Genomic DNA, 14,649 nt, shown 5'->3' on the forward strand with positions numbered 1-14,649 from the left:
ATGAACCGGTTTGCAAAGCAGAAATAGAAACACAGATGTAGAGAACAAACATATGGACACCAAGGGGGGAAAGCAGGGTGGGGGTGGGTGATGGGATGAACTGGGAGATTGGGATTGACATATATACACTAATATGTATAAAATAGATAACTAATAAGAAACTGCTGTATAAAAAAAATGAAATAAAATTTCAAAAAAAAGAAGATGAGAAGCCCAGGTAAAGATTCTTAAACCATGTTCTGTTAAAAAAAAAAAAAAAGCCACACAGGTACAGAGGTTAACAAAGGAAAGTATTTCACGTGGAAGTTTCCCCCTGTAAAAACAGTGGGCTTAGACGGGACTATCTCAGAGGACCCTTTCTGCTCCACATTCTGTAATTCTGCTAGTAAAACCTTTTGACATGTTTTCCTTTGTGGGTACTCAAAGGAAGGCAAAATAAATATTATGTGGAAAACACTGAATGAAAGCTTTGTGAGAGAATAAAAAGACCAGTTGGGAAGAAAAGGAAATAAACATCTCGAGGGAAGCCAAAGTAATCAAAAGAATTATAAAAACAAGATAAAAAGAAAATCAATATTAAATAGAGATAAGGTAGAGTTCGAAAATAAATAGTAATGCGATTCCTTTCAAGAATGTGAGCAGACACAGTAGAGATGATAATCACTGAAAATAATTATAGCCATTACCACTTAATATAATGTATGGGATACTTTGTTTCTCTGTGCGTTGTCACGACTTTTCACCATTTAACCACCCCTGAACAGAGCATGGGTGAGGGAGGGTTAGTTACCAGGATGGCTGCTCTCATCCACAATTGTGTGGTGATTTTGGTTATGGTTTTGAGTTTTTATAATGTTCTTCTCAGAAGGCAAACTTGTCTTCACAAATTGGGGCACCCTCCTTATTAGCTGTGTGACTTGAGGCAACTGTGCTTCAAGATCCCTTTTTGGAAAAAACAAGACAAAAATACTGTTACCGTTTAAGGCTGTTCTATGAAGAAAGAAGAACTGGATGCAAAGTGCTTAGAAAAGTGCTCAATAAATGTTGACTGCAGGGCTTCCCTGGTGGCGCAGTGGTTGGGAGTCCGCCTGCCGATACAGGGGACGCGGGTTCGTGCCCCGGCCCGGGAAGATCCCACATGCCGTGGAGCGGCTGGGCCCGTGAGCCATGGCCGCTGAGCCTGCGCGTCCGGAGCCTGTGCTCCGCAATGCGAGAGGTCACAACAGTGAGAGGCCCACGTACCGCAAAAAAAAAAAAAAAAAAAAGTTGACTGCAAATCAACTATACTTCAATTAAAAAAAATATATATATATATATGTGATAGAAAAAAATTTCTTCAATGTTTACTGCTATGGTTACTCACCATCCTTATCCTCTTCCTCCTTATCTTGGATGGAAGGTTAAGTGAGCACGTGCTCTGCTGGCTTCTCCAAGACCTGTGATGTAGAACAGTCTGTTACTGTAGACATAGAGTATACGTCAGCCCTATTTAGGTGGAGTATTGTTTTTAACCTCAAACATTCCATCTTTACATCCTGATTCTCTCTCCCCACTGAAGGACTTTGTGTCAGTAGGACCCTAGGGCAGTGTTCCAACCCACATCAGGCCAGATACCTCCTCGTGTGGGCTTACCTTCGGTCTCCTTACCCCGGAGCAGAGGACAAGTAAGCATATCTTGCAAACATCCTCTTTCGCCACACTGGAAATGCTGCTCCAACATGGCAGCCAGCGCCAGATTAAATCAGAGCTTTCTTGGCCAGAGAGATCTAGACACATTAGAAATGGGTCAAGCAGAACAGCGTTCACCAAAGAAGAAGTGTACTGCCGGACTCCCTTCGAAGAAAACCAAACTGCCTAAATCCAGATGCAGCAGCAACTGGTTACAAACAAGGGCAGCCGAAGCCCTCAAAGGCCTTTGCAGTGTTATTGACACCAGAGCATTGACGGAGAAAGACCCCAGACTAGGCCAGCTGGCTCTGCCACGTGTTCCACAATCACAGCTGGGCATTCATTCCTGGAGACATCTTTTATTCATTGTGAATTGACCGTAGGTCATATTCCCCAGTCTGTTTATGTCAAGTTTTTCTCAGGCCTCAGTATTCCCTCAGACTTCTCTGTAGATGAATGAACTGCCTCACGCTTTGCACAGAAAGTAAACTCTCTGATGTAGATTCCCTCCACTTTCTTATTCTCCACCTGAAGATTTTCTGTATTGTTCACCCACCTTGTCTTCTTTTGCTTCCAGCTCACAGACTCTCAGACTGTAGGACACTCTCCTCTCCAGCTAATCTCAGTCTCATCCTCTCAGGCCCCTTTGAGGATGTGGTTTCGTCCATTATTTCTACCTGCTGTATCATCACTTTCTATGTATAAACAGGTTCGTCTCCATGGCCCTTTTCTTCTCTTCACCAGATTTCTTGAAAACACAGCCCCCTTCACTACTGCAAATTCAGTAAACTTAAACCTCAACTCCTGGGTCTCCTGCCCAGACCCTACTGGGCTTCCTCTTCCACTCCTTATTTCCATTAGTGCTTTGATACTTCTCTCAAAGTTTCTAATTTCTCTTCAATCTCTCTTCTTCTCTCAAGGCAACAATAACCGTAAAAGTATAAATTAGCTTTTTTTTTTTTTTTTTTTTTGCGGTACGTGGGCCTCTCACTGTTGTGGCCTCTCCCGTTGCGGACCACAGGCTCCAGACGCGCAGGCTCAATGGCCATGGCTCACGGGCCCAGCTGCTCCGCGGCATGTGGGATCTTCCCAGACCGGGCCACGAACCCGTGTCCCCTGCATTGGCAGGCGGACTCTCAACCACTGCGCCACCAGGGAAGCCTTAAACTAGCATTTTTAAACACTTGCTATGTGCCCAGTTCTTAACAGATATTGGCATTTATCCTCACAATGACCCTAAGAGGCAGACAGTATTATCCCCATTTTATATCTAAGCAAAAGGATGGTCTGAATTTAAATTCCAGTGTGTTTCCCGCACTGCCTGTGCTCTTAAGCTGTTGGGAGGGAATATTTTGTAGAAGTTACCAGTTGACAAGTTCTTTTAATTCTATCTTCATGTCTCTTACCACCAGCTCCTGTACTCACTGTGATTCTTCAGGCCCTCATAGCTTTCTGCTCCCTGCCTGGGCTCATCAACTTAGCCTTATACTTGGCTGTGTGACTACTCTTCCTTAAGAACGGGTCTGACCATGCCATTCTACTGCCCCATGTCCTTCAGTAGTTCCCCTTATCCTATCTTATGGAGTCCACGCCCCTGGACGTGAGTGAGTGCCCCTGCACACAAGTCACCCTGGAGAGTCTGCGCTTTGCCAACTGCCTCCGGCACTTGCATGCTTCCGTTCTGCTCTCCCTTATCTAAAATCCGCATCTGCGCATGTCTAAACCTGTTCTTTAAAGCCTAGCTCAATTGTAATTTCCTCCAAGAAGTTCTCCACAGGCTTCATCATCATCCCCTACCCCCCTGACAAGCTTGAGATCATCCTCCCCTTCAGAACCAAAACATCCTCTCTAGAGACTCTCTCTCCCTTTCTCTCTCTCTCTCTTTCTTTCTCTCTCTTTCTCTGTCTCCCTCCCTCCTTCTCTTTCAACTGAGGTGAGACACCAAAAATTCAATTTGGAAAGATGTTATTTAAAAAAAAAAAAAGGCTGCAGGTAAGACTGGTTAGGAAGCATGAGCTTACATGATTTTTCAAAGGAGAGGAGACTAAAGGGCAATTTAAATATTCTCTTAACATATGTACAGAGGAGCAGGTGGTGGAGGAGAGGGTCCTGCTCCCCTCCAGTGAGTATATAACAAAGAAACAGATGTGGGATCTGCTGAGGGAAGCTTTTTCTCCCAGTGAAAGTTGTATATAAGGATGAGGTTACTAAGGGAAATGGTGGGGTCTCTTTCTTTAGACATACTTGACAATTGGTTAGATTGTTACATCTACAACTATATGCATGCAGTCGGGTTCTAGAACATTTTTCCGTTTGCTAGCCCTCTTGTCTGAGTTCAGGGCGGGAATGAACAGACTCACTATATCTTCAAACACTGATCGTGCAGGAAGGAATAGTTTCTAACATATCAAGGATGCAATAATAAAACTTACATTTCTAACCTTTTTGGTTCCTGGTTCTCTAAATCTTTATGATCTAAAATAGGAAATCTGAATATGATATTCACCAGTACTGATCCCCATAACGTTTAATGGATTTTGACTACACAAGATTTTTTTTATCCTTAACATATTATATAACAATAAAACAATGGCAGTTAAGCGCAGGCACAGGAGCCAGACTTGATTTAAATCCTGGCTCTGTCACTTCCTAGCTATGGGGTCCTGGGTAGGTTACATAACTTCTGTGTGCCTCAGTTTTCTCATCCATAAATAATGATATTGTATTGCCTACCTGATAGGGTTTTTGTCTTTATATGCAAAGACCTTAAGGGAATACCTGATACATAGTAATGGATAAAAATTGGTAATTTATTATTTTTACTAAAAACATATGATGTTAAACCTTTGTTCATACCGTGTATTTCTCAAAGGCCGTTGTTTGCTGCCAAAGGGATGTGTTGCTCCTTGAGGGAAGCCTTTTTGAAATACATTAACTCTTTTCAAGCCACTGGGTTAAAATCAAGTGATAGCCTAGTGACTGAGCTAACTTTCCTTGCTGCGTGATTTTTATAAAGTCTTGTGCCACAAGCTGATTACATATGTGATTTTAGAAGACCTCCACCACACATTTTTAAGACTGTCTCCTTTTCATGGATAAATGACTCAGAAATTATTCTCTAAAAAGAAATTTGGACATTTCTGTACATTTGGGTATAGAATTACTTCTGTCACCAGGACTGATCAAAGGGATGTTAGCACAAAGGTAGGTACTACGTTTGATTGAGGATGTATTAAATATGCTTTTTATTTGTAAAACACTTTTTTCTTTTGCCACTAGGAATAATTCAGGTTTCACACCAGCAGACACTGTGGCTGTCATGTTCTGTTCTACACACAAATCCCTCACATTGGGTAAGTGTCCCACAGACGTAAAAACCAACTTAATATTACCCTCAGATAATTGCATCTTATGATTTTGAAATTCAAACAACTCTTCAAATTAAATGGAATGGGGGTATTTTCCACTCTGTGACCTAAAGAACAATAGCAAAGTGAGGATGGGTCATAGCTTTGAAATACCATCACTGGATTGAACCCATTTTTGAGGGCCTACATTTAATAGTGTAGGATTTAACTTTATTTGTAATCATGTTTTCGATTCTCATAGAAGATTTTCAATGTAGAATGTTCATGTTAAAAGTCTGGGGGTGCGTAGTTGGGGGCAGGGGGTGCAATGAGCACAAACTTGGTTTTGGAAGGCTCTAGAGTGACCCCTGGGAAATGTCACCTTATATTTTCTGGAAGCTTGGAGCAAGGTGGAAATAATGTTATTACTCTAGTTTGATATTGACATTAGTTTGAAGTTCCTTTCAGAATGTTATTTCTATAAAGAAACACGACATAGTTATCATTAACTCAATCTGATCAGCACCTAAAATGAAATAAGTACGTATTTAATGGATAAAAATAGATCAAGAAAAGTGCTATTTTCTACTTAGCTTTATCCAGTTTAATGACATTATCCCAATAACCTGTCCAAGACATCTGGAATCCATGTTTTTAGTCATTAAAAGTCATTAAGTAATGAGAAACTTTATTGAAATATACATCATTAACAAACTCCTTGGGGTAGTAGGCACATTGTGGTAAAACTAGTTTTAAAAATTCCATTACATTTTGACGTGTGACTGACTAAAGAGAATGACATTGCTCTAAGTCTGCTCGTGTTAAAGTTCAGTCTGTAAACTAGGAAACAAAGAGATTTCATAATGGTTTTACTAGCCCCAAACATATTTGTCTGATAGAATTATTTTCAGTCTTGCAAAGTTTGGGAAATGATTTAGAAATTGGACATACTCTTAAAGAAGCAATTGCTATCTAGGGGTTCAGCTTATTTGAAGAAAAAATATATATATACTGTCCATACGTTGCATTATGACTGTTAGGTTTTCTTTATAATCATCACCAAATAGAATTTGAAAGAGCTTTTTGGAAGCCACATTCCAGTCCTGATTTTGTGATCCTGGACAAATCACTTAGGCTCCCTGAACCTCAGCTTTCTCACTTTGTAAGCCATTTTCTTACTTTTTCTTAATTCTTAAGGCTGCTGTAAAGATTAAAGATAAAATGTGTTAAGTACCCAGCACAGGACTTGTACCTAATACAAGTCAGTACATGACAGAATGTGTTCAGTAGTTGTGCTGTGTGTGGATTGCTGTGGACGAAATGAGAGTGCCCACCTAGAGAGCTCGGTGTGCTGCCTGGCACATAACACATACCCTTAAAGCAGCAGCTGTTATTAGTTATTATTAACTGTTTTGGTTATGACGGTATTACCATTCCCAGGGTTCCAGTCCCCTGACCCCGGTTCCGTAGATGTTCATGTAACAGGTGTGGTTTAACTGTTGACCTCAGAGAAATCATCTTGCACTTCCTCCTTCATGCGGTCGTTGTGATGTGATGCCCGGTGCTCCAGGTCTCCTGAAAAGGAAGGGGCTGTTACAAAGGTAGGGAGGCCAGAGGCGGATGCTGCCAGGCACCTCAGAGGTCACGAGTCAGGGATCAAATGAGCCTGTGTCGTTAGAGCAGATGCTGAGTCCTGGCTGCACCACATATGCTTCCACACTTCTGCAGTGGCCTTTCAAACCTGCCCCCCCTGTAGGATTTGCTTTTGTCAGGACAACCAAAATGGGTTGTGTTTGTTTCTCCATGATTTTCTCCTGTGCTTGGAGCTGGCGGTGGTGAACCCGAGAAGCATACTGCACCGTGATCAGTATTCTTTTCTTTTCTGTAAGCAGAATACCTACTCATCCTATCTTTTTTTTTTCTTTTCATTTTTTTCATCTCAAAGCCATATCCTTCTGTCCTTGATGCTTTCTAATTTTCAGGCAAACAGGTGCTCTGAACGTCGATCAAAAGTAGCTGTTGTGCTAAAAATGTTTGGGTTAACTTGGACTTCTGCTTTTGCATTTTGCTTTTGCAGTGTTCGCCCATGAAATAGATACTTGGGTCCTCCAATAAAATACTGATGTGGTATCTAAGTAACCATCGTAGTGTAAATCCTTAGTTATTTCCATAACATGGTAGACCTATGCTTTCTTGGAATTGCAAGACCTAAATACTCATCCTGACTCTTCCACTGAGACATCCCCAGGCCTCAGTTTCCGTAGCTCTTAGATTAGGGAATTTTACTTCGAGCTAGGCTATTCTATCATGCTGGGATCAGACCTGGCTTCCTGCCTGCAATCTCCTAGGTAGCATTTATAAAAATGACCTCTTTGCTGCTTCCTTATCTCAGCGAGATGGCACGGATCACCCTTGTCCCAGGAGCACCCTTATTTCTACATACAGCAAGGGGTGTTCGGGTCCTGTTGCTTGAATGGACTTGTTAAGCCCTGTAAATTTAGTGTATCAGTTTTCACAAGATCCAATTCATGTTTCTCTCTACTGGTGACCTGACTTCTCTGGTACAGAGGATATGCCTGGCAGTGACCTGAGGTACAGGCCGATAATTATCCTAATGGAACTTCTCATCTGCATAGCAATGAAAGAACATCACAATAAGTGTGAAGAATTCATATTCCAGAAAGCAGGGGGCAAATTTCAGGTAATATCACTCAGAGTTATATTTCTCTTACTTCAAGATGAAATACGACAGATTAAAATGCATCTATTTGGCATGTAGAAAATATATCTATCCCTTTTGTGATCCCTGTCAAAATATTTCTTCTAGTGATTTTAAACACACACACACACACATAACATCTCAAATAGAATACATTAAGAAAGCCCTGTGAAATAACATGTTTTATTATTATATCCAGTATTTGTATTTAAGAATAAATTATTGCAGGCCCGGTGACACCCAGGTAACTAATGAACCAAAGATGAAAACTCTGGCTTTGAGAAGCCTTCTGAAAGTTCTCTTGTACATACACTTGAAATTTATTTTTTTGTTCTTGCTTTTGCCCTGTCTCAGTCTCTTCAATGTACTTGCATCTACACACATGCTGAATTTGATTCATTGCTTTTATTAGTGCATTTGCCATTGATAGATTAGTTCTTCGTATTAGTACTTTTTCTACTGATTGATTGCAGATGAAGTGACTATTTGACCTTTAATTATGAGGCTTCCTATTGAAAATGACATTGAGCTATGGCTTCACATAATCCATCTGGAAGGCCTGACATGATGCCATTCCCTGGAGTTCGTTCAGGAAGAAAGCGGAGGCCTGGAGGAAGTGCAGCGCTTTCACTGTGCTTCATCTGAAACAATACTACAGGGCTTGTTTGCTGCTCTCCTGTAGTTGCACCTCAGGGTTGGAGATAATTATATTTTGTCAAGACAGCATCACTGGCTGTGGGTTGCTCCAAAAGCCATGAACTCTCCCAAATTGTTTTCTAGTTTGATGGTGATTTTTGTATAATGATGAGAAGACACTTTACATAGCAGAGGTGGGAGAACAGCGTGCACCCTAGTTACCAATGGTTCAGTGCTCACTCAGTCAATAGAGCTCATCACAAAAGAAATTCGATCCGAGGGACCCTGTGGAATTAGTATTTTATTTTATTTATCTTTTTCTCTCGAGTGTTCAAATCACTTTGGTATCTAGAGTTCTAATATATAGAGAAAGCTTTCTCACTATTCCTAGAAAGAGAATGTTTAAGGATGTTTGAGATCCTTAAGTGAGTGTATGTTTATATTAGTTTTTCATGTTTCCAAATGGCAAAATGAAAGCGTATACTCCTAGAGCATGTCAACTGACAACTGGCAATCAGTTGTGAGACCAGTTGTTTGTTTCCAAAAGCTTTTCTGAATTGAAAGAATGCTCTTTAAGTTTTAAATAGAGTGTCGTGATCAATGTGTATTAAAAGTCCACTATGGGTCTTACCATTTATAGACATTTGTGTACAAAGACCAATCAAGGCATCTTTTCCTCACATTGAACTTCATTATGAGTCTACGCTTGCAGTTACACAGCTGAGCTGTGATAAGAAACTATGCGTTAAGCAAAAAGCATATAGCTTTTTGATAGACATAGGATTCTGGAAAGAGTGGAAAGAATACATACCTGATTCTAGTTGGGATTCAAGTTGCAGTTCTCTCACCAAAAGCTGAACAAATCACTTAACTGCTATCAGCCTCAATTTCCAAATCTGTAAAATGAGAAGATGGAAGAGATGGTACTTGAGATTCCTTCCAGTTTTAAGTTCCTATGAGTCTTTTGCTCAGTGACTGATATTACCACCATTCTATAAGGTAACAGTTTCCCTGCTATGTGTGAAAAGGAAAAGAGTTCTTGAAAGGAACAGCTATATAAATAATGTTACAATATTACAAGAAAGGAAATATGACTGTTACATCTTCCTAAAGAGGCTAAAAATTATCTTCATACTCTCCAAAGTGTTTCATAGGAGACACAAACTCTGAAAAGGATCTCATTTTCAATTTTACTTGGAAGCTTTTCAAGAGTGCTAAAGGATTACCCTGCAGCTTGGGCTGAAAAGATCATTTAATAACATCTGGGTTATTTTCTCCAGAGGAAATGGAATTGAAATAGGAAAGTTTGCATTTCTGTTTTTCTTTCCCCCTAAAGCTTCTCTGCAATTCTATTTGGCACATAAAGACTATTATCTTGATGAAACTGCCCTACAATTGGGAAGCACTTTTTTAAAGGCTTTAACCCCTTAACTCTTGTTACCTAAATAACCTTGAATATTAGCAAATCAGTAATTATTATCTTATTTTTCAAACAAAGAAGTGAAGCGTAGAAAAAATTCTAAAAATTTATGCCAGGGCATATAACTAACAGAGACTAGATTCCAGGTCTCCTGCTTCCAGAGCTGCATTGGACAATAGGATGTGAAAGCTCTTTGAAGACCCAGAAGTGCTAGACTGATTCTGAGTGTTCTCAGTGTACACTCTCAGTGTGGGTTTGAATCATTTTATTGATTGTTTAAAAAAGAAAATCACTTCTGATTCCATTGCTAGTTATGAGACAGTTTAAAAATCTTCACTACCTGTAATTGTGGCCATATGTATATATTCCTTATGGCCCGTCATAAACTGGCACACAGTCCTTATATTTTCTTTATTAACAAAAGGTTATATTGTAGTTAAAGTGTGCCTTGATGGGCCAGCCCTTACCTTTCAGGGGCATCAGTGTCTGCACTCTGTTCTTGCAAACTGAGAACCACAATGCTGTTTAACAACAAACTATCAAAGTAGAAATCGAAGTCCTGGGTAAAGACAGAAAATAGAAGTTTGTCTCTGAGGCATAAGCGTAAATATATTTTTTGTCCTGCAGTTTGCTTTTGGCGTTTCAGTTCTGTAAGGAAAGACAGTATGGGGTCCTCTACCACCTGACAGATTTTTTTTTAAATGGAAGTATAGTTGATTTACAATGTTGTGTTAGTTTCAGGTGTACAGCAAAGTGACTCAATATATATATACATATATTCTTTTTCAGATTCTTTTCCATTATAGGTTATTACAAGATACTGAATATAGTTCCCTGTGCTATATCGTAGATCCTTGTTGTTTATCTGTTTTATGTATAGTAGTGTGTATCTGTTAATCCCATACTCCTAATTTATCCTTTCCTCCCTCCCCCACTTCCCCTTTGGTAACCATAAGATTGTTTTCTATGTCTGTGTGTCTGTTTCTGTTTTGTAAACAAGTTCATTTATATCATATTTTAGATTCCACAAATAAGTGATATCATATGGTGTTTGTCTTTCTCTGTCTGACTTACTTCATTTAGTATGATAATCTCCAGGGTCATCCATGTTGCTGCACATGGCATTATTTCATTCTTTTTTATGGCTGAGTAATATTCCATTTTATATATATATATATATATATATATATATATATATATATATATATATATATATATATACATATCTTCTTTATCCATTCATCTGGCATCTGACAGAGTCTTAAAGATGCCACTGAAATTAAAGGCCCAGTAGGATTTACCATCATAGTGAAAACAAGTTGGGTAGTGTCTGTCCTTTTGTACTGTTTTCTGATCCACATAAAGAAAGAGAGAGATGCAAGTTCTCAAACAAAGTGATTCACTTATGTTTGGAGCTTTGCAGATTACTTTGTTTTGAATTTTTGATTCTGAATTTGGTGTCTGAACTTCATCACTAGCATATCCAGACTTCGTAATAAAAATTTAGGAAGTCCCCAGGTTCTGCATAAGTATCAAATGAAATACATTAAAACCTCTTTGAGGATTTCCTAGCCTGATGCTCAGGTACCATTCTTCTGAACGATACCGCAGGAGGTGTTTGCAGTGTGCGGTGTTCACCAGGACCGATGCCCTGGTGCTCGCACATTTCTGCTCCTTCTCCACGTTTCCTGTGCCGGGGACTGTCAGACATTTTTAACCACAACCTGCAGTTTAGAAATACCTTTTACAGTGTGATCCAGAAAACATTTGCATGTGTGTAAAAGTTTGACAAAACAACATTCACTCTCACTTCTCGTGATACATTCCATCTGCTAGCCAAGTGCTAGATCAAAACCCATTACATTGATTCAGCAACTCATTAATGGGTCGTGATCCAAGGTCTGAAAAATACTACTTCACGTATTGCTTGGTGAAATTTTACCCCCTTTCTCAAATAGTTACCATGTAGGCTTCGGCTACTGCTGTCCGTTTTTCATGAAACTTTAACCGAAATTTCTGATACCATGTAAGAACCAGACCTAATTTGAGACTTGGAATAATTCTTGAAGTGCAGTCAGGTCACCTCCATTTAGATTTTATTAATCCAGCTTATATAACAGAGTTTCTATACCTTTTGTTGATTTACTTTTTAAATTGTTTCTCTATTCAACATGTTTTCAATTAGTAATAATAATAACAATGGAGATTAATTGGGTACTTAATAGGCTAAATGCTTGTTACAAGAAGTAATTTACTTGAAAATATTTTATGCTGATGGTTAGTGTAGACCTCGGCGCCCGGGACAGCCCACTGCTCTCATGGAAAATTCTCACTGGAGTGTTCAGCTATTATTTTATCAAAAAGAAAATACTCCAGAGGCAGCTACAACAGATGCTTTTGTTATCTATATCTCTATCAACCAGAGACTTTACTAATTAGCATAATGAATTCAGAAATAGGTTTTTTTTTTTTTTTTTTTTTTGCGGTATGCGGGCCTCTCACTGTTGTGGCCTCTCCCATTGCAGAGCACAGGCTCCGGACACGCAGGCTCAGCGGCCATGGCTCACGGGCCCAGCCTCTCCACGGCATATGGGATCTTCCTGGACCGGGGCACGAACCCGCGTTCCCTGCATCGGCAGGCGGACTCTCAACCACTGCGCCACCAGGGAAGCCCAGAAATAGGTTTTTATTGATGAAATTACTGACTTGTTGCCTTGCATGATAAATGTAATAAATGGACCCTCATTGATATGTAGCCTGCCTTTAAACTTAAGAGACACACTTCCCACTTGCTAGAAGAATTTAGCAAATCCCATGTCCTGAGTATGCAATCCCCGGGGCTGTGCTGAAGGCCTGATCCCTACCAGTTTTGTGCTCAGACTCTGTCCGGAGGCCCTGTAGTCACCTGAGGCTGACTGTAAGGGTTACTGAATCCTGCTCTGAGAGACCCTCTCCTGCAAGGTGCTAGTGAGAGCACTGGCAAGGTCAGAGCTGGGACTTTAGTTGACACTTTTACTGCTAATATGTGTTAACCTAAAAATACCTGTACCTGTGGCCGCTGGCTTTCATTCAAAGCTGCTGGCAAGGTGCTGGGAGTGGGGAGTACAGGTAATTTTCACCTACCCTTCAAATTTCTTCAGCCACTGTACTCTATCTGCTGGAAGAATCTGGAGCTTATGCATGACCAGCCTGGTACAGGTCACGTTCCAACAGTCCTTTCCATGCACCAGCTCACCTCACTACCACAGTCACCCCCCGCAAGGGAGGTGAGGTCCAGAGTGATAAACAACTTGCCCAAGTCACATGACCTCAAGTGGCAAAGCCAGAAGTCTGACTCTTAGCCACTGTGCCGAGCTGTAATGAGAGTTCTGGGGAAGGTCCTATGCTGTGAAACCCAGGTTCTTGTATCAGCCCTTGGTTGCTAACATGAAAAGTCTAGGCTAGATGATCTCTGGGATCCTTCTAGTTCTAAGATTCAATAATTTTCTGATTTTGAAAGACTTAAGTGTTAGCTTTAGAATCTTGAGTCATTCAGAGGGACAGCCTAAGATCAGCATTTCTCAAAGGGTGGCCCTTAAAAATATAGCAAATTGCTTCCAAAAAAAAAACGTTACGGGGCCTCATCTGAGGCCTACCGATTCAGAATTTTTAAGAATAAGACCCTGGAGCCTGATTGTAACACATCGCAAAAAAAGGGTATTATGCACACAAAAGTGTAAGAGCCACCATATTACATCCATCCATAATCACCTCTCAGCTTCCAGAGAACCTAGCTCACCCACCCAGGTTTTTAGGCGAGCATTTGACCTAGCAGAGCATTCGGCCAAACTTTGTATAGGTGCTTAGTGATGATGGTGGGAACCAGTTTGTACCAACCATGGTTGTTGGTTTTCTTTTTTTTATTTTTTTTTTTAACTTTAGCCTAGCCATGGTGCGCCCCACTTTTAGATACTTTTTTATCTCATCATTAGCCAAAATGAGATGCTTAGGACATAGAGGCTTATGACACACCACTAAGTACTATAAAAAGGTAAACAACAAACATTTTTCTTAAAGACTCAGTAGGCCTGGACTCTGATTTCTAGGAATCACTCACTTCGTTCCATGGCCTCATGGTCATGTCTAGGAAGGATAAAAACCTGTACTGATTTTTTGCCTTCAGATGTTCTCTTGAGTCCTTTTTTTTACCAGTCTGGTTAAACCACCGTGCTTGGATGTGGAAGTGTACCAGTATTTCACGAGGTATAACCCGAGCAAAAGAAAACCGTCCATTTCGTGCCCATCATACCAAGCACTCACTCCAAAAGAGGGGACTTTCTTCCTTTAAGACCATGTCTTCCTGGCAAGCTGACGGTCGAATTTAAGCATATTTAAAAACAATTTCAGAATGCCTTACTATTTGCAAGTTATCCTTTTAAAAAACCCATTATGAAAGGAAATATATATGATTTTCCCCAAAAGTCTCACAGTGTCATTGATACTGTAGAAAGATTTTAAAAAAACCCATCAACACACAAAATAGAATCATGCTTTGCAGAAGTCAGTGCTCCGAAAGGGACAGCAGGCCAGATAGAATCATAAGCACTTATCAAGAAGTTGTAAACAGATGGAGGCCGATGGAGGTTTGCGTGGCATCCGAGGTAGATGTTTCAGTTCCCGTGGCAGTCCTCAGCAGTCCCCATTCTCAAAAATTTTAGGAATGCTTCCGACCTCATCCTTGATGATTTCAGTGACAAACCCCTTCCCTGCTCAGTCCTGTAGACTACCGAATTTGAACCCCGCAATACTGATTCATAATGCTATTCATAATAATAATAATAGCTATCATTTTGGAGATGCCGACTTTATGCCAGGCACTG

The 14,649-nt window shown here is 40.3% G+C and overlaps 1 protein-coding gene across 9 annotated transcripts in view; it reads left to right on the top strand.

Moving 5' to 3' along the window:
- Positions 1 to 14,649, top strand: part of SLC10A7 (solute carrier family 10 member 7) — a 253,407-nt gene that overhangs the window by 208,003 nt on the left and 30,755 nt on the right. For 4 of the 9 annotated variants that reach the window (XM_067736735.1, XM_067736738.1, XM_067736740.1 and 1 more), the window contains one exon: positions 4,948 to 5,021. In XM_067736735.1, coding sequence (XP_067592836.1) covers positions 4,948 to 5,021 — 74 coding nt within the window. Of the gene's footprint in view, positions 1 to 4,947; positions 5,022 to 6,455; positions 6,527 to 7,582; positions 9,018 to 14,649 lie in introns of those variants that run through there. The other 5 variants (XM_067736737.1, XM_067736734.1, XM_067736739.1 and 2 more) reach the window with 4 other exon arrangements.

This window comes from Pseudorca crassidens, chromosome 4 (assembly GCF_039906515.1).
Source record: "Pseudorca crassidens isolate mPseCra1 chromosome 4, mPseCra1.hap1, whole genome shotgun sequence".
NCBI classification, from domain to species: Eukaryota; Metazoa; Chordata; class Mammalia; order Artiodactyla; family Delphinidae; genus Pseudorca; species Pseudorca crassidens.